General features: G+C 31.9%; 5 protein-coding genes across 8 annotated transcripts in view; 2 read left to right on the top strand and 3 right to left on the bottom strand.

Annotated features, from left to right (window-relative positions):
- Positions 1 to 757, top strand: part of LOC116768781 (CUGBP Elav-like family member 4) — a 281,956-nt gene extending 281,199 nt beyond the window's left edge. For all 3 annotated transcript variants that reach the window (XM_061526812.1, XM_061526815.1, XM_032659604.2), the window contains one exon: positions 190 to 757. The gene's annotated coding sequence lies outside the window, so the exon portion shown is untranslated. The remainder of the gene's footprint in view (positions 1 to 189) is intronic.
- The window catches only part of LOC116768782 (parkin coregulated gene protein homolog), a 204,071-nt gene extending 199,831 nt beyond the window's left edge, over positions 1 to 4,240 (bottom strand). For both annotated transcript variants that reach the window (XM_032659607.2, XM_061526835.1), the window contains exon 1: positions 3,738 to 4,240. The gene's annotated coding sequence lies outside the window, so the exon portion shown is untranslated. The remainder of the gene's footprint in view (positions 1 to 3,737) is intronic.
- LOC116768315 (putative mediator of RNA polymerase II transcription subunit 26) overlaps positions 1 to 16,880 on the top strand; it is a 41,531-nt gene extending 24,651 nt beyond the window's left edge. Inside the window, exons 2-3 of the mRNA XM_061526824.1 lie at positions 15,392 to 15,435; positions 15,531 to 16,880. Of these exons, the coding sequence (XP_061382808.1) occupies positions 15,424 to 15,435; positions 15,531 to 16,736 (1,218 nt within the window). The 5' untranslated portion in view covers positions 15,392 to 15,423 and the 3' untranslated portion in view covers positions 16,737 to 16,880. The remainder of the gene's footprint in view (positions 1 to 15,391; positions 15,436 to 15,530) is intronic.
- Positions 7,065 to 12,293, bottom strand: LOC116768779 (poly(ADP-ribose) glycohydrolase-like). The gene is made up of 12 exons (XM_032659597.2): positions 12,130 to 12,293; positions 10,890 to 11,070; positions 10,338 to 10,487; positions 10,143 to 10,252; positions 9,931 to 10,074; positions 9,777 to 9,853; positions 9,544 to 9,709; positions 9,022 to 9,152; positions 8,554 to 8,741; positions 7,676 to 7,913; positions 7,504 to 7,609; positions 7,065 to 7,435 (listed from the first exon to the last, which is right to left on the bottom strand). The coding sequence occupies exons 2-12, from the start codon at positions 11,061 to 11,063 to the stop codon at positions 7,408 to 7,410; spliced, it is 1,512 nt and encodes a 503-aa protein (XP_032515488.2). The 5' UTR covers positions 11,064 to 11,070; positions 12,130 to 12,293; the 3' UTR covers positions 7,065 to 7,407.
- Positions 16,881 to 16,968: 88 nt separating the features above from the next.
- On the bottom strand, positions 16,969 to 20,826 carry LOC116768314 (poly(ADP-ribose) glycohydrolase-like). The gene is made up of 12 exons (XM_061526809.1): positions 20,672 to 20,826; positions 20,311 to 20,596; positions 20,080 to 20,241; positions 19,867 to 19,976; positions 19,638 to 19,781; positions 19,444 to 19,526; positions 19,015 to 19,177; positions 18,638 to 18,768; positions 18,337 to 18,524; positions 17,947 to 18,187; positions 17,604 to 17,752; positions 16,969 to 17,438 (listed from the first exon to the last, which is right to left on the bottom strand). Exons 1-12 carry the CDS (start codon positions 20,713 to 20,715, stop codon positions 17,004 to 17,006), a joined length of 2,136 nt encoding a protein of 711 aa, XP_061382793.1. The 5' UTR covers positions 20,716 to 20,826; the 3' UTR covers positions 16,969 to 17,003.
- Positions 20,827 to 20,851: the final 25 nt, after the last annotated feature.

A 20,851-nucleotide genomic window follows, 5' to 3' on the forward strand; every position in this document is an offset into this window, starting at 1 on the left:
AAAACGTCGCACCCTTTAGAAATAAAGTTAGGGATGTATAATAGAAAATAATCGAATCATTATTCATTATTTGAAAAGTAGCTATGTATTCTCTGTAATTATCATCCGTTAGAGGATAATATTAGCTTTAACATTTGCTCTACCGCTTCAAAAAAATTTCCATAATGATTCATATTTTTTTGATTACAGAAGGCTGCCGGCAAGTACCCTTCGCCCGCGGTGCGCTTCTTTGCGTATTATCAAGAATTCTAAGGAATTTAACATTTATTGTATAGTAAATATCATTAACTACATTACTTACTTAAAGAGATATGCAAGCCCCAGCGGCGAGTATACTATATTAATTAAAGTAATTTATTGATCAGCGCGTAGGAAAGCTTCATTCTTATCATTATCAATTAATCATTAAAATACTCTATTATATTATTATATATACAATTTATTAACTTTGATTAAATTATTATTATTATTAAATGACACGTTATAAAAATTTTGTCATTCGTAATCATACTTCTACTTCTAAGTACTTAACGTTTAACTGAAACTTTTAACATAAATTTATTATACTAGTTATTTGCTTGAACTAAGCCAAACTGAATTTATTAAGTAAGTCGAGAGTAAGAAAAAATGTATTTTAATTATTGTATATTGCATAATCGTACCGGGTTGGTATGTCTTTGTGTTGCGGCGGTAGGCTGTGGTGGCGGGTCGGTTCGGAGACCAGCTCAGAGACGCGCCAACCCTGGCTCGCGACACTGTTGCCTCCCTCACGTATCGCTATAGTACCACTGTCGGATATTGTAATATATTTTGTTAAATTCTATTGAGGTGTGTGTCTGATATATTGTGCTGGGCTGTGCTGAGGAGTCGATCGAAGTTCCTTTAACTGAACGTGCTGGATCGTTCGTGGGAGGGGGGTGTCAATGAACTGTGCGTCGATACCTAGTCGAACGATCCGCTTCCTTCGACCGATCCGAGTTGCTGAATGTGATGTAAATAGTATTTGGAGGTTTAAATTATTTCCGTCAGAAGATCATCAGACAGCTCGGCGGCTCATTGGTTACAGGTTACTGAAATCTGAAAGTAACTCGTTGTTGTTGAAATTGATATTCATATAACGCCGTGTACAAAACAAAGTGCACTTCGACATTACCGTTTACTTAAGAATATTGTTTTGAATTTATTGTTTTGTTTGTTGTAAATTCCAAAATGGGCTGTGATATAAGAAAAATATAATATCAAAATAATTGTACAGGCCGTCTATACTATGAGTGCTAACGCTTTAAAATACCGCTCGCTGCTGCAACAGATGAACAGCTAATATTATTTATATATATAGTTTGTATTACGTTGGACTGCCTTCATTCATAGAAACTATCGCTCACCTACAACACAGATTGACACATAATGAATTTACAAACAGATTTTTCTATATTTACTGTAACGAATGATTTTTAAAAGTGAAAGGCACGTCAGAATTGTTACCGATTTTAGAAAAACTTGTAGATAGTACCCAATGTTTTAGTCGAATAAATAACTTAGATTCGGGAACGATTCGATGGCGTGCCCGAACCTCGAGCGACCAGCCGACAGCGCGGGCGGTAACTCGCGAACGCGATGTCAATTCACAGAGAGCGTGAATCCCAAATATTTATTTTGTGTATGTGTGTGTTGTCGTCTGTATAAACATATATATAAACGTATACATATTTAGGTATTACTCGCAGTAGGATGCGTCCAGGGAGCCAACAGTGGGAGAGCGGAACAGATTAAATATACTAGTGTAATTTCTACAGAATGAAACATAGATTCATAATCAAAACGTACCAATATAAAATTATAATAATATTGAGATACCTTAGATGATAATGCGTGCGCGCGGGCGGGTTCTTTATCTCGGAGTGCCGTTGTATTGAACAACAGCTTTAAATTACAGGCAAAAATGTATGTGCCATTTACTACTTTTACTAGATAATCACTGTAAATCGGCGTAAACGTTTTTGGCGTCAATGGTTCTATTTTTATAAAAAGTGTTGGCATGAAGTTCAAGGGAACGCGAGGGCAGTCTTTCCTTCGCCCGAGTCATTAATTTGGATAGCTTCATATTACAGAGCACTGTTTATAAAAATACTCAAAACCTTTTAAGCTCAGCAGACATAATGGAGTATGATACGGAAATAATTTTTTTTATCTGGTGATACGACTTAGCACTAAGATAACAAAAAGTCAAACTAAAATTTCAACGTTTCCAAATTTCACAGATAATCTCCGTCCGTTTGTAAAGCTCCGGTAAAATACCAAATATATATATCGCAATGAAACTATTATAAATTTTAATGAAAATCAATATTTCCCAATTATACTCCTGACATGCGAGAGCTTGAAAGTGGCGTGACCGCACACAAAAATGTTTGTTCTTTGTAAGTTTGATTAGTCGTACTATAGAATGACGTGTACACGGTCATAGTAAGTTTCCTCTTGAAGATGCTTTGGGTTATATGAAATTGTGATATAATTAATATTAAGCAATTTTCTTATAACCAACGAGTGTCGAACGAGTGTGGTCGATCGTTAAGTGTTCTGTGTGCCGGTTCGTCACGGTCCTTTGCTTACCGCGTGCGGTAGGCATTGACAATGTCGCCGCCCGCCTCTAGTCAAATATTACTCTCCCCACAAGACATAGAATTTTATATTTACACAAATAATTATATTATATTGATATAGTATTCAAGTTTTAGGCGTTTATGATTTACTAATAATCTGTAAGTTGGAACTCAGTGAAATTGTACCGCCATCGTTCAAAGCGTTGGTACAAGTTCTTGCAATATTGTTACGCTTTTAATTGTTTAGCGAACTTGTGTGTAATGCTACTTTTATTTATTTATTTATTGTATATGTTTCTGTTACCGTTTTAAATTGTTTGTCGAAGTGGTCTCTTTTAGTGATATAATGGAGCTGGCCCGTTTTTGAGTTCGGGTCAATATGAATGAAATTCTCGTCTTGAGGACGCATCAATGATTGAATTCTGACGCGTTTAGTATCCTGGTATCAGTTCTCTGTGAAGCACCAGGTCGATATTAGAAAATCTGTTGGCCAGCTCCTGAGGACGGGGTTCAGCTCTGATGAGGAGCGGCTGCGCGTTTTACCTTCGGTTGGCGCGATGTCCGCTGTTAGGTTACATAAAAATCGATGCCAAAGCGGAACACGTACACTTAGTCTATTTATATATATGTCGATTAACGGTTATGTCACCCGTGGGTTAAAGTTAAACTAAAACGCTTTAATATCCGACCCCGAGTCGATATTTTGGCAGATAACGTTATATATCTTTGTACTGATAAAGAAATTCTCTAATAATATTGCAACGACGCAATATCTGTAATTAAAATTTGATAACCTCACTGAATGTAAAAATATAAAAATCAATCGCCCACAAAGTGATTCTAGGATACAGGGTAATGCTTTGCAATTATTTAAACGTATCTAAATATTTTTCACGGCAGACGTTGCCTCTCAAGTGTAGTCAATCGTTCACTGGATCGCTTGTCGGTGGCAAGGAGTACGATGTTCTAGTACATCGGCTCCCGAAGGCGGTGCCCGCGCCGCTTCACAATCGGGTCCACTGTAGTCTGTTGCGACTTTTTATACTCTCACTATCGTAGCGTAACCAAATACTATATCCTCACGTCACTCGCGACCTTAACTAGCTTAGTATTTTATTTATAACTAGCACTAACCTTCATTAGTCCTGTCCTAAGTTAGCAAAGTATCCTTATTCACTTGTCATTTTAGTAATAACTTAAACGATCTTGATATTTTTACCGTTGCGTATCCATTATGTATTATAAATATAAACATAGAAATATTCCCATTTGAAAATTGTTACGTCGTATTATAATAAACATAAGTGTTGCCAACACGGAAATATAAACGCACATTCCTAGCACACACGGTCGGACGTCTTAGTTTTACCGAAACAAATATGATTGAGGACTATTTAACTTCTGACGTTTTTTAAATATTTATAGTTCATGTTCATTCGCCGTAGTGCTAGTAGACTCTGAGATATATTCTGATAGAGTGATGGGATATGTGAAAAATTTAGGGGAAGTAGATCATGGAATGGTTTAGGAACTACGTTGTGGCGCCATCTATATCCTCGTCGGATATATAGTCCCAACACCATACAACGTTAGTTTATAAGAATGCCAATATTCAAATCGGGAATAAACAATTAGATTTTGGATTAAAACGGTAATGAGTATATTTATATATTTAAAGATATGATGAAATGCGCATAGTGCTTTTATGAAGTGTAGATCCTAGCGAGGAAAAATGTCTAGTCATATCTCCTTCATTTATTTTTTTCTATCGCTTAGCATAGTTTAGCTTCAAGCACTCGTAATTTTGTGCATTTCTTTAAACTTTGTGTCCTAAAAATTATTTGAAATATTGAACATTTAGATAGTTTAAATGAGGACGACTGTCCGTATTTTAAATTTAACTTGTGTATTTATTTTAGAAGCTTGACAATGTAATTTCCAGCCGCTGTATAATCTACAAAGTTTAAAAATGTTTTTGATAAGTTATCCAGAATATTGTTTTGTATTTATATGTCAAAGTTGCTTTGAATAGAGGATAGTCAAGATTCACGATTGGTGTAACCATTTTGGTTAGGTTAGAGAAATAAACAGTAGAAGGATTTAAATTATAAATTATATAGGTAAAGCATAACTTATATAATCTGTTCAGCTGGCGGTACATCCACTGTACTCAGCCAATGTAACGTCAGCGAAAAAAACGCGCCGTCCGTAATACATTTCATTTATTTGCTCTACACAGCCCCACTTCCGAGTTAAGACAACTGTAAAAATATATATTAAAACCAATAGTTAGTCAGAAATTAAATAAAACTAAAGTCGATCTCGAAATAAAATATTATATACATGTAAAAATAAGATTAAATAATAGTCTTCTCTTCGGAAACGTACTTCGATACTTACTTCAAATTCTTTATACAAACAATATCAACGCTATATTTCTAAGGTTTTTTGGATTTTGGTAACGGTCACTTGTTCCAGAATGTACATAAATAAAGTCATATCTAATTTAGGAGCTTACTAGCGTTTTGCCCCGGGTCGTCTCGGGCGGGTGACAGGGTGTCGCTGTGTTATGCTAAGAGTTCATTGTCATTAAACGTTCAGAAACAACAAAAAAAATTGTTACCAGTCTAAACAAAAAAAAAAGACAGGTATACCGTCGATAAACCGCACCTAAACGGAGTAAACCCTAACAAAATATATATATAATTAATGGCCGACAACAGTTCGCACATTGTTCTGGATAACTTATATCGGAGTAATGTGAAATGCCCGCTCTCGACTATTTTTGATATAACGAACGCTAAATATATATTTTAGTAAGCATCAGTGTAGAGGACGGTAATTGTTTTCATGTAAATATAAGCAACACTAACGCCACGCAAATGAGTAGGTGTTAGCTTAGCAAGGCACCTCTACTGGTGTCTGTGATATACGCTTGTAAAGATCGTCCATTTAACCCATAAAGTTCTTGTTAATTTCCCAGAAACGTTCCGTTTAGCTCGAACACACGAAACCTTACAAGAAACCGTACATTTGTAAACACGATCGTATGTATTATACATGAAATATTTGTTTTCAATATAATTATAGAAAATTAATAGCTATATATTTAAGGAGAATGTAAATTGGTTTTAAAAATCTCAAATAGCCGCTTATAACAAGATGCAATTCTTTTGAAATTATATAGTTTTATATACCATAGATTTGCTACAATTTAAATATAAGAGAATTGAATACTACATTATGCTGTTTGTTTGTATGATACGTGGATTTTGTCAGTTGTAATATATTAAATATTGACGAGCATTATATGTATACGTTGTTTATAAAATCTACACATATATCATAACATTAACTGGAATCAGTTTTCCTATATAATGTAAGGATTATTATTTGCAAACGTGGGTTAATTGTTAATTGATAGTATAATTTAAAGTGTTTCACGCGCGGCAAATAACTTACCTTTTATATGAGTACAAACCGTCTGTCAAATTTCTTCAATATATTCAGAACTTAATCATAGATGACGCAATTTGTATTCGAGAAATTGGAAAGACGGCAAAGTTAGCTAGTCGCTCGCTTGTTTCAATTTCAAGGACAGATTTAGTAATATTAAATATAGACATTTAAATCATAATTCTAGATCTGTGTACATGTCCAAAACTAGATCTGTTCATGAAAAAAAAATTACAATAATAAATAATCTTACATTAAATCATGTATTTCCTGCCGCATTCTATTATGAGACCATAGATTATAGCAACTGTCAGAATTGCACAATCAAATAATGAGTCCACTACCTAATATATTCCAGACGTTGTTTTTGACGTGCAAAATGGATTGCTTTATCAATAACAATATGAAACCGGTTGAAGATTATGAAAATTAGTAATTTAGCGAACTTTTAGGCTAAAACTTCTATACCTTTGTTGTGTACTTACCTGGTAGTACAACTTTGTTGAATATTGTCAAGAATTTATATCGACTAATATTACCCCGGGGTAAAGGTAAGCCTCGAATATGATATGAATTATAAATACTGGGATAAATATTAGTTGTGTGACGTAATCCATTTTGTGTGTCCGTGGACAGCACAATTTATTAAACAGAAGTTACCAGCAGTGCATTTGATAGCTAGGCTGTTCTAATGAATCATATTATATTGTTATACTTCGCCAAAGTTTTGTAATTTAAGAGAGATATAAAACTTATTTGAGCGTCGCTAGTTAATAATTTTATTTAATTATTTAGTCTAGATAAATTCTGTAGCTAATCGACTGCTAATAGTACCACGTTTATGAAACTAATACAATAATTATTTGCCTACTTTGCATGTATAATTTATTTAATAACCTACGATGTTATTATGTATATGGCTGGAATATTTCAAAACTAAATTACTATTCAATTATTTATTATTATACACTTATTACGTTTAGTATGCTAGAAATATGAGGAAGGATAATAAATAATTTTAATTATATTAGGTGTGTGTTTTATTTTGACAGAATATGATCTTTACATTTGTTAAACGGACAATATTCATTGAGTATATGTTTTGAAGATCCTCCACTTATTGGTGTAAAACTTAATGTTGGTTTTAGAGATGGTACATCACAAATTAAAAAACTTCTGTGATACATAAATTCTTGGTATCTGCATTTGATAAAGTTGATGCAGAGTAATCTGAGATATATATATATATGTGTATAAAAGTACTATCAGATATACAACCTCATGTATTGTGAAACTACTGTGATATCGATCTGTTTCAATGGTTTAATTTCTCAAGTTAAACCCTATTTTATGTCTTAGGTTGATTGTCATCCAAACTAAAAAAATTATTAATTTAAATATATAAAACAAGCTCATATTAAATCCAAATGTCTGAATGTCTCACCTCATTTGTTTGTTGAAATAATTCTCAATGTTTTCATATAAGTTAACAAACACACTAATATGATCCTCAGATTCACAGAAATCCATCAGACATTTATACAGATCGCCTGAAAATTTTTAAACAAACATTAGATTAAAATCTAAATGTAAAATAACATTTTGTTAATACTAACCGACTGTAACATTATTTGTTCTGAGGAACTCGTACATATGTTCTATATTATTTTTTAATGTTACATCATTAAATGTGAAGTAAGAAATCGGTCTGCCGGCTCTGACGCAGGCCATAATCTGCAATAAGGACTTCAATCTGGCCGAACCGCCAAAGGCCCCACAGCCCCAGTTACCCGTCGCTATCCCCGGGTAACTCAATCCACCGGCCTTCGAATAAAATGAAAATCCAACGTATGCCTGAAACAACAAATAAAACGTCTAAATACTTTTACTTTTTTCATTTTGCGAAAACCAAAAATTTTTGTGACTCATTCAATGTTTGTAAGGAGTATTTAAATAAAATGACAGTTTTATAAATGTCTTATTGATTACAAAGCCTATGTAACCAAAAATATTATTGACACGGCTCCACATTCGGACCGCGAGGAACGGGCAATGCTTTCAGTATATTTTATTGACATACTTTTTGGAGGATGGAATCAATAATTTCTACATCTTAAATCAATCACGAATAGAATCGAAGGGATCCTCGAGAGATGTTTAGGGAAACGCCTCCAGCTCGATTATCTTAAAATTAACAGTTAATAGTATTGCCAGTGTACAAAATCTGTCTTAAAATATTTTAAAAACATATATAAATCCACTTACGTTACTAATATATAACAATACCTAAGATTTTCGTGTATACATGTAGTGTGCTCATACTATATAATTTTTAACCACATAATCGCGACGCTTCGGTTCCTTTACAGCATCCGTGATCACGGAAGACGAGATAATATTAATATAAATGAATACGAAAATCTTAGTTTCATTTGATAATGTCAGTGAAATTTAATAAACATAACACTTTTTGCATAAGTATTACAGAACGAACCTTATTCAACTCTCTGTCTATCATTTCCTTACAGTACTGCTCGTCAGGCTTAGGGAATCTTCTAGCGTCTAACGCTAGTATCGCACACTGCCGCCTGGCAGACGAGTCTGTGGGGGTCTCGTCTATATAATTGCCAGACCATTTGACAGTGGAACTATAACCAGTGTGCGTGCTGTAACGTTCTGTACCTGGGTACCAAGGAAGGCTTGTTCACCGTAACATCGAAACTATTTTCCGTCCGTAGATGGCACCAAATGTCGCTTTTAAGTAAACTATACTTCTACACTATGAATACTTTAATGGAGATTTCCTTAGACACTTATAAGCGAAGGTAAAGGCAGAGGTTGTGATAAAAAAAAAATGTGTTAACAAACTATGAATGTTATGGAAAAAATTAATTTTATTGTTGCAATAATTTAATCTACAAAAAATAATTTTTAATTTTTCTATTAGTTTAAGTATGTATACCTATAATCATGACGGCTTCGGTGGGACTCAGGACCTCGGTGAACAGTAACGACACCATGAGTTCAGGATTCGACACGAACCGGATCTCCTCTTGCACGGCTCCGCGACGAAGGACGCCGCCACCTATGTATCTGAAAAACTATAGCTATTAAAACTATCACCACACTGAAACTAATATTAAACGGATAATATAACGGCTAGTGTTAAATTTAATAACAGCTCATAGCGAGACCGAAGACTCGCGAGTATTCATTTAAATTAAACTAATATGTTCGGATTAGTTCGCGTATTTTACGTGACTTTTATGAACTTTCACATCTTTTCATTTCACACAAACGTCCGGAGTATATATATTTTTTTTTAATCCTAAAATATCAGTTTATATTACTCATATTGAACGTTTAAAAGAAAGGGTAATTTCTAAGGTAGGTTTTGAAGCGAGAGTAATGCTGCTCAGTCGTGTATAATTAGCAAAATAAGAAAAATGCTCTCGATTGTTATATAGTGTTATATTTTATTTACTTATTGGCGAAATCCATTTGTATCCAGTACTTTGCGTCTTCAATGAGTTTGCTATCGTCTACACCAAGGGGCACCGTTGACATGGGAAGGGTGACGCGAGCCCAGTCAGGACATTTGTCTACAGGGATATGGCGACGAGAAAACGTGACGACTCCGGTTGGATTTACTGTATATAAAAACAATATCAACTGAGGAATATAATTTAATTATTAAACATAAATATTACACTGTACCTTCACAGACTCTGTTGAAGTAATGACAGATAAATTTCAATTTCTCCATTACTTTTGGTCCGCCGCCGTCGTATAGTCTAGGAGTTAAATTTATATGAGAAACATAATCATCTTTGTCGATAATATCAAACTGTCGGTTAAATTTTTTACTCACACGTTGAAATTAACCGGCGGATATGTTTTGTATTCTGAATCCCTTCTCTTATTATTCCTCTCTGGGAATGTACAAAAGAATGCGTTTGCTAGCAAACTAGCGAGTTGCAACTGTGTAAATGATAGCGATATATTACATCCTTGTCTAAAAATATATTATTTATATAAAATAAGCAGTTTTTTTAAACAAAAATGATCATTGGTTGAACTTACTTCAGTAACGGTATAGGCGATTTGATTAACTCCGGTAAATCCAAAGCTAAACGCGCAACTTTAGGCAAAGTGTTTTCGAAGAAGTATTCACTGTCATTTTTATCCCAGTACTGTGTAAATTAAACTTTATAAGAAATTATTTTGAAATCAAAAAATATATAAAAATAATTTATAGAAGCTTCGTATAAATAATACCTCGTTAAAAAACCTATGCATAGCTTTGAACTTCCAAATATCCTTAAACTGTGTCTGATATGTGAGTATCGCGGATGCTAAATCCTCGGAATTTTTAATTTTTCGAGACAAAGCTTCTACTATGACGTCCCATTGTTTAGTTTCATTAGTCTTCAAAATATACCAAAAAAAATACACTTCATTTATTCATTTTATTTTATTTATTTATATATTACAAGTTATAGAATTGTGTTATTGAAAATGAAAAATTATTATTTTTTTTACGTATTTTAAAAATTTTATAATATTCTATACAAAAGAACTTTAAAAAAATCGGTTTGTTCGGTAGTTTTCGGATTAATCATTTATTTTTTTTAATAATTTTTGAATTATTACGAAAAAAAAGTTAAAAAACAATGGTATTGAAATAAACCTTTTATATTTCCATTTATACAAAGAAATAATAATTCAAAACCACATAAAACAGGTCTTGTATTGTTGAAGTGTCTCAATACTACTGGCATAAAACAAATGAAGTACTATTAAGAATGAATGAAAATATTATTATAATACCTCTTTGCTGATATTTCTATCAGAACATGGCATTTTCACATGGTCCTTGTCCCATTTATCTTCTCCGATATTCGGAATGTATTGCCCATTGCATATTCTGAATAACACTATATGATCTTCGCTTGGTTCAACTGGAGGGAAATCTTTAGCCAGCCAACAGTCAGTGTAACACATTTTAATTCTATATAAAGAAAAAAAGTTTCGTATTTTTTAACCATTCAACAAACAAATCTTGTTTAATGTCTGTTTTTTTTTAATTGGATAAAAAGAAATCTTAAAACTGCAGACAAAAATTATGAATTTTTTTAAAATTTAGAAGTTACTTGAGATAATTCAAACTTTTTGCATTTTTTACTCTGCAATCAGCCATATTGACTGATTAGCTAAGAAATAAAAAACATTTTAAAAATAATAAATTGTAAAACTATGTATATAATTACAATTATTCAAACCAAAACACAATGTTAAGAATTTTAAAGGGAATATACATAGTTGTATTTGGTGCTAAGTTGCAAAAGAATTAATAGGCCGCAATGATTTTGATAGAATTAAACCCAAAAGAAGTAATCAATGAGGAGATTTTAGTGACTATAAGTATCCTGAGCCTGATGCTATTTTACTGATATATAATTCTTCTCACATTAAATGTTTGACAAAAAATATTTTTGCTGTCTTTTTTTTTAACAACAAAGTTTTTTAAACCATATAAAAGTTCATTAAAATAAAAATAACATGTATTAAGTAAAATCTTAACATTCCAATAACACCTTAAAAAAATTAATCTATACATTTTCACTTATATCAAGAAAATATTAATCAATTAAAATATGTCTTCAATAATTATTGTAAGGAATGTTGTATTTTTAAAAAATATTTATAAGCTAAACATCTTAATCACCTCACCGTTCATTTTTTTTTAACGGGGGCCATGAACATCAACTATAATTTTCTTATAAGGAAATAAACGAAGTACGTTAAGGTAAATTAACATAAAAAAACAGTGTGGCAAATTAGTTATATATATATATATAAGATATTCATTCTACAAAATCATCTAGTACTTGATAATATCAACAATTTGTGTATTATTTAGACTTCACGAGTTGTAAAAGTCAAGAATTTTATACTTGCAAACTACCTTTGAAATTATGAGTAATAGTACGTATTTACTTAACGGAAGAACATTGTGATGCAATATTACTTAATGACTAATTAAAAACCCCAATTTTATAATATTTACCTCAGTTAAATAATCTTTCTATTATCCACAAGCACTCTTAATCTTATTGATTAAAATAACAAAATTTAAAGTTTCGTATTGTTTACAAACTTTAATAAGTCAAGTTGACTTTAACAGCAAAACAATGCGTGCGGCAAAAGGAAATGTCAAAAAAGGTTTGATTGAATTTTGGGCACTATCATTATATATACTAGAAACTCTGTAGAAGTACGTTATAAAAGTGGTGTAATACTGTGTAAATAAAAACATATTACCTTTATCGTTATCAATTTTTATATTTTATCTTAGTTAAGTATAATCTAATTTATGAATCAAATAATAGATATATAAATTGATTTAGCCGACTTCAACAAATGTAGCCTCTCCTCCTATTTTCGTATGCGGGTTTCTGAACTCAAATGTTTTTAAATTTTTAAATGCAGTCTAGACATAAAAAGTTTCATTAAAGCTGTTGGTAGATCAAAATTAATATGAAATGAATACCGTTTAAAATGAATTCTAACTTCAAATAAGAACCTAACCTCAGTAATTATTTTAATATTAAAAAGGTAACAAATCCTTCATAACTCATTAATTAATCTATCAGTGGTTGATTACACGGACTTTAGTGATAAAATATTAGCTAGAAATGGTTATTATTTTCAAATGAGATAAATAAAAACTGAGCTCAATAAATCGTAGGTAATAGATACAACACAGAACTCAACGTTGAATTCTACTGTTTTTACGACTTTGGACTATTAACCTACTCACGTACGATTCTAACATTTTTTGCTATTTTTATTTAATCATACTTATATTTCGCTTTACAACCTTTTTAGAAATAATTCAATGCAATTGTAGATTTTAAGATCAGAATACAAACTATTTTCAAAGTTATCGAAAATAGCAGTAGGTACAACACTGGCAGTGTTCCGCTCTCTATCGACTTATAATATTTTTATTCTTGGTAATGCTGTTTCTTAATAATTTTTGGATATGATACGAAGCTCTCAATGGCATTTCATGATGGCTTGTGAAATTAACTTTAGTAAGAATGCCATAGAATAAAAACATAATGTTCAGAAATAAACTATTATTTAAATTTAGATAAATATTATACGGACTGAAAAATAGATCAGTTGAAATAAAGGTATAACAGCTTGACAAAGCCACAAGGGACAGTACCTATGCTTAGCACATGTATGCATCGTCACACAACATACGAGACGTTTTCCGTTTCTGAATCAGTAACCTACATTAATACTATTTAATTTAGTAATCATTAAATGAATACATTTAACGTTCCGTATGTACTGTGAAGATTCAAACTTGTGCTGAGCATACAGGTATTTACCGATTTTCCTGCTCTTTTATAAAATCTTTTTTAATACTGAGAATATTATAATAAACATATAAGTCCATCAGTCCGAACACCAGACACCTGTTCGATATTTAAAACCGTAAAAGCCATAAGTACAAATGGGGATGTTGATTTCCCAAGGAACCGTAAGCTCTATCATCATAACGCGCTTTAAAATTCGCGAATACATAAATATGTGTGGTCGGGACGCCGACGCACAAAAATCCACGGTGATTTTGTATTGTTTTTCATACGTATCCATAATTATAGTCCTATCCGAAGCCGCTTTAAGGATGGAGTAAGGCTTGACGTTCGATTTTATAACCCTAGTGCCCTCTCTCACAAAACCTACTGATCGCTAGTTTTAAAATAAGTGAGTTCACAAGTATCTACATGACTGAATGAATTTAAACAGTTTCAAAAATAGTGAACGACTATACAGTATATGCAAGACAAAAAAACACCCTGTTTCTAGTTATACATACGTACATATTTATTTAGAACTTGATAGGTATTGTTAATTCTTTTAAATTAATACTGTCTCTTTGTTACCTACAATAAATTATACCAATTAAGAACATTAGAGTTCCATTTTATTCTTGACTTAAATTTTATATTTATTATATATATATATATATATATTTAATTAAAATATAATATTTTAATTAATATATATAATTTTTTATAATTAAATTAATTAATAATAATAGTGCAAACGTGCTCACTTAGTGCAATCGTATACAGGTGCACATAATGTGTGTCAAGAATCGATTTAATTTAAATGTCTCAATATATACTTTCATAAAATGCATCTTTTATTTATTATTTTTAACGATGCGCATTTATAATGAGATGTTTTCAAATTTCACTTATTTTCTTCATGTGTTATAGTGGTTATAAACGATTCTTATCTATTGAAAGGATTTATTATCTTATAATGTAAGCAAATTAAATCACTTAGCAAACTAAATGGAATTAAATAGAGAGTATTAACAATAACGTTTGAAATTTTATATCAATAGTGTTTTTAGGAAAACCGTTACACTACAAGAAATGTTTATAATTACGCTTTTCATTAATTTATGTTAAAGTCAGAAAAATATATTAATATTAACAAGCAAATCTCTCGACATAAACTATTAAAAGATATTAAGTTTTACCGAATGATTTCCAAGAACACTTAAAAATAAAAAATTTCATATAAAAAATCCATAGTAAACTAAAAAAAAGCTGATGTCCTTGAATCGTCTGCTTGGGTTTTGAGTGATTAATGTTTTGGCATTAAACAACCTATTTATTATTTGAGATCCATATGCGTGAAGTCTTATTTGCTATCAATATTAATCCTGTTTTAGTATAAAAAAAATTGCATTACAAACACTTATATGTGTACAAATAAGTGTTGTTTTTTTAAGGATAGATAAAAGCAGCTATTTACCTTTTTAACACTCTGTAGTCCTTATCCAGGAAATTTGTAATGGAGCTAAAATGACTTATAGGTTAAGTTAAAAAAATTAATAGAAATTATCAAAAAATTATATTACACAGTAGTTAAGAAATATTAAGAATTCGATCAACCATCTTGCGATGTCAAGGCGGTACAAGAATTAAAAATAGTATTTAATATAAGACCTAATCAACGTATAAACGTGAAATTGTTTATTAGAACAATTTAGCTAACAATAACATAAAAAACCGATTTCTGTATGAGAGTAATATACATATATAGAGTTGGTTTTAACATGCGATGGAAAAAAATTATTTCATTGGCTGACATAATCCAGTTATCAATGAAGCAATGATTAGCTTTCCAAAATATTCTTCCGCACAATTTCATTATAATTTATTCCAATGTACAAATTCAAAATTCTGAACGGGTATATAAAAAGAGAATTTTGAATGTTTTTTATCACAGATCAACCTGATCTCAGTCTCAACGTAAGAGCATCAAAATGTTTTCATTTGTAAGTTATTTACAGTTATATTATAAAATTATGAATAAAAATATAACAATATGTTACATCATTATAATAATTATATTTTATTATATGTTTTACAGACGGTATTTCTTCTTTCTTCGGTGATATTATGCACAGCACAAAACAATAATGGACAAGAATTTATACAACAAGGACAAGAAAACGGCAAGCGATTCGTTACTCAAGATTATACATACATCATAGCACCGCTCCAATTTAATTCTCAAAGGGAAGATGGAGCAGAAGCTTCCAATCTAGAAAATCAAGCGAAATTAGTCGAAGAAGCTCAAGGGCAAGTTAGCGAAGAACAAAGACCTGAAGAAGATCAAGACGCGTTTTACCGCAAGGTACAAGAATTAATTGGTTCAGGACAATTTATTGACTCTTTGAGGGAACAAAAGCCAAGAGAACAACAACAACAAGTCCCCAATTTCGAACAAGAAAGTCAATTACAAAAACAATTTTTAGATGCCATTCCACAGAACGAGAAAAATCAAGAGGGAAGAAGATTTTCAGAAGAATTTCAAAAACAATGGAGCCGTATTGTAGGCAATAATCAAGATTACTTGAAATCACTGAAAGCGATTTCTAGCGATTCACTTTTAAATTCAGCACAGCTTGAAGGGGAAAATGGATCTAACGGGAAGGAAGAACAACAAAACGCTGATATCGGAAATGGTATTAGATACGTTTTAAGGAATCACGGTGTTGACGGATTAGAAAAACAAAATGTCTTTGGATCGGAGGAGTCAAACTATCAAAACAGGCCTCTTGTATTCCAACAGCAAAGAAAGCGTATTGAGAACAATCAAGCGCTTCTAAAAGCTCTGTCAGCTGTATCTGAGGACCAGTTTTCGGATGTCGCTGAACCTAAGCCTAAAGAACAGGAACAGGAAAACGACGAGGTAAGAAAAATAATTGAAGACATCTTAAAAAAACGTGACTCTGTCAATAAACAAAACCGCTTCGAGTCAAAACGATCTAATTTTGGACGATTCGTTTTTGTCAAAAATAATCTCAACAGAGTTAAAGCACAGAAACAATCAGACGTCGCTAAAGATCAACAAAAGGATATTGAAGTTAGAAAATTAATCGAAGACGTTCTAAGGAAACGCGATAATGAAAATGAGCAAAACGATTTTAAATCAGTAGAAAGCATACCAGCTCTCAGTAAACAACAGCTAGAACAGATTTCAAACAACAACAGGATCCATCTGAAGGCTCTGTCAACAATTTCCGAGGAACAATTGTTGAAGGAATTGTCCGCCTTCGACAAGCGTTCTTAAATAATTTTCATTAAATACTCCTTTACAAACTCTTCGATATCTAAGTACTTATCAAAGTCTGAGTTAAACTAGTTTAAAAAAAAAAATGTGTTGTGGATAATGTCGTTGTTGTATGTAATTAATGAATAAATGTTTTAATTGATATACTCTATTTTATTCTGTAACCCTGAAGGTTTTAATGTAACAAACCACAACCGAATGATATGAATTAAAAACAAAAACTATATGTATATATATTTCAAACAATTCATTATTTATTATACAAAATCATATAGGTCTCTTGGAGAAATAATCTGTAATTTTTTTGGTTAATTTCTTTTTGACATCCGGCGAAATCTCTGTATGTAACTTCTCCGCAACGTCCATAGACAAATCATTATTTTTCTGTCCAAAGAATGTTTTCTGCTGACTCTTAAGATTCAATTTCCCGCTGTCTTGATCTAACTTCTCCATCTCGTCGAATAATCTGGACGTTTGGTTTGTTTTAGTATTTTCCTGAACTTCCTGTTCTTCGGCGGTCACTCTACTATCAACACATTTATTGCCGTCGCTCGTACTCGTGTCTAGATCTATAACCGCCGTATCTTCCGTGTTAACTTTCAAGTCCATCGAATATTCACTCATATCTTCGTCTTGTAAGAATATGTCCGGTGAAAAATCCAACGCTCTAGCAAGAATCAGATCATCACAGACATTACCGCTCTGGAAGCAAATATTAATATTTATAAAGTTAGTAAATTGGAACGCAACTAAAATAGTTTTTCTTTTCGCCCGTGGCGCCACCGTCAATACGGATTGCCACCATTAGTTCCAGTAAGAGAAATAAAGTTTCCTTATATAATAGAATACGTTTAATTAAATTCTTACGTCATTTGTATCGGATTTTTGGATTTTTCCCGTGTCATTCTTATTATTAACCGGTTTTCTATTATCCAGAGCGTGTTCCAGATACGTGTAAATATCGCCGCTGTGTTGATTCGAGTCACAGTAGTTCATTATAATATTATACAATTGACCTGAAAATTACAACAGATATATGAAATATCAATTATTTTTTTTATTACGTATATATATAATGATAAAGTATATATATGGTAGATAAAATACCGAAATATAATATAAACATTAGGAAAAATAACAAATATTCCTTTTTTCTTAAATTTTTGACAATAAAATAATAAAATGATGTATTGTTTATCTACGTTCATACCGACGGTAACCTGATGTCTGACGAGCAACTCGTAGCATCCGATAATGTCGTCTCTCAACTCCCTATCGTTGAAAGTGTAGTAGGCCAGCGGCCGGCCAGCCTCAGTCAAGGCCATGGTCTGTATAAGGAACTTCAGACGCGGCGACCCACCGAACGCCCCACAGCCCCAGTTGCCAGTCGCCACGCCGGGGTACTTCAGACCCGATTCGCTGCTGCAATAGAACGAAAAACCCACCCACGCCTGGAATGATGAATAAAAATAAAATATGATTTTCGTAAAACATTTCTCATACTAGTGGTAGTCTCATACAAAAAATCAGAATTTAAAGGTTGGTTCAAATTAAATGTGTGTTCCATAAATATATACATAGGGTTACATATCGCCCAGACCTTATTGATATCCCTAGTGACGGTGTTAGCATTCATCTCGTGTAGGCGACTCCTCACAGGCAGGGCGTCTATAGCCAGGACTGCGGTCCGTTTCCTGCCAGAGGAGTCCCTCGGTGTTATGTCATTATAGTTGGAGCCCCACGAGAAACTGTGACCATAGCCAGAGTATGTGCTGTACTGTTCACAACCTACAGTTAAATAATATGAATTTCACTGTTAAATAACAATCATTATGTATATTCCTTATATATAACTATATGTACATGTATAATTTATATGTACTATATACAAGAATCGTCACCTATAACCATCAAAGCTTCATTGGGCTTCAGTTCCTCGGTAAACAACATTGATATCATCAGCTCGGGGCATATCATGAATCTTATCTCCTCTTGGACCGAGCCGTAACTCAATACACCGCCGCCTAAGTACCTAAAATTATTACTAAATTAGTATAATAAGTGCATTTTAAGAGTTTTTAAACAAGTTATCAACAAATATTTTATTTATTTATAGTATTATAAAATTTAATTTAATTTCAAAGCTCAGCCCGTTGCCTATGTATTCTTTTTTTCAAACATAGTTAGTTTTTTTTAATTTTCAAATCTGTTTTAACTTCAAGTCTAATAACTTTTTCTTCCTTTATCTTATTTAATTCTTCTATTACTATAAACATACTTATTAGCAAAATCCACTTGTATCAAGCCATGTGCTTCTTCTATAGTGTTCTCTGAGTTGCAATGAACAGGCAGTTCGGAGATGATTCTCTGGGAGCTCTTCCAATCCGGTAACTCCTTTACAGGAACAGAACGACGAGACACTGTAACCACTCCAACTGGAACTGTACTGTAGAAATGGTATTTATTAATGGCTTTATTAAGGTTATTATGTTAATCTTGTTTTTATTACAACTTTATTTACCTTTAATGTAATATAGCTATATATAACAGAAATTCAAATAGAAAATATTATTTCAAAAAGTCACTCACTAAGTACAAAATTAATAACATTCAGGAAATTGCAAATTTACATCAAATATATATATATATATAAATATTTTCATTCTATTTGAATTTTAAGATTAATAGTTTCTTATAATATTATCACCTTTCGTGCAAACTCTCCTGAAGTAGTGACAGATGCATTTCAATTTCTCCACCACATGGTTAGATGGCTCACATTCATACAAACTGCAAGGAAAAAATTAATTAATCAATTAATTAATTAATCAATTAATTAATATTATTTTTAACTTCTCCATATCTACTTCACTACAAAATTTTGTAATCATTTTAACTCACACATTAAAGTTAATATAGGGATATGAGGCATATTCAGAATTTTTCTTAGTAGTGTTCCGTCGTGGAAATGTACAGAAGAATGCATTCGCTAATAAACATGATATTTGCTGCTGCGACAAAGATATAGATCGGTTCTTGTTTTGTCTGAAATACATAGAATTTAAGAAGAAATTATGATTTAAAATATAAAAGATAGTCATATACATATCTTTTATAAATAAGCACTTACTTCAACAAAGGTATTGGAGCTTGTATTAATTTTGTTATTGACAAAGCAAGCTTAGCAATTTCTTGTAATGTCACATCAAAAAAGTACTGAGACTCCTCTTCTTCTAAATACTACAAAATTTAACACTTCATAATATAGGATGTTTGTATAACATCTACAAATATTTTAGTATCTAATTATACATATATAAACAACACAACTTTTTATATTAACCTCCTCAAACAAGTAATGTAAAGCCGTAAATTTCCATCTATTTTTGAACTGAGTGTTATAACTCAATATAGCTTTAGCGAGCTCCTTACTGTTACGTATTGGCCTGTTTAAAGCATTCTGAACCATGTCCCATCGGTTTTTAAGTTTAGTTTCACCTGCATTCTAAAGAAATTTAAATAATTAAATAATTAATAACTTCAATTTATTTAATAAACAATATTAAAACCTTACGTTTTCAACAGGATACAGGCTTTGTGTAGAGAATGGCAACCTCACATGTTCCTGATCCCATTTTTCATGACCGATCTGTGGTTTTGGAGGTCTGTCTAGTTGAGCATCATCTGGTATGTGGTACAACACTGTGTGGTTATACGACGGCTGTACTAAGGGAAACTCCGGTGCACCCCACGGCGATTGCGAGCCAACAATGTAAGAAATAGGTACACCCTTCCAACTACTACACATTTTTGTGTAATTTAAAGAATTCCCTTTATTAAGAGAACCTAATTTGAAGCCACTATTGAATTATTGATAAAATTAATAACAAAGAGAAATTATATGAGAACAAAAAATGGTAGGATTAAATATTTACGATGTATAGGGTGAAGTGGCAAAAACTCTAAGGTGTTGGAACATTTGCGGTATGAATTAAAACAGTCCCATAATCTATACTGATGCGACTTACACATTAGAAAACAAAGATTATTATTTTATAACTTGTTTTATTGACAAGAGACATAAGTGTGACAACTGACATAAGTATTTTTTACAA

The sequence above is a fragment of the Danaus plexippus genome, chromosome 4 (genome assembly GCF_018135715.1).
Source record: "Danaus plexippus chromosome 4, MEX_DaPlex, whole genome shotgun sequence".
Lineage (NCBI taxonomy): Eukaryota > Metazoa > Arthropoda > Insecta > Lepidoptera > Nymphalidae > Danaus > Danaus plexippus.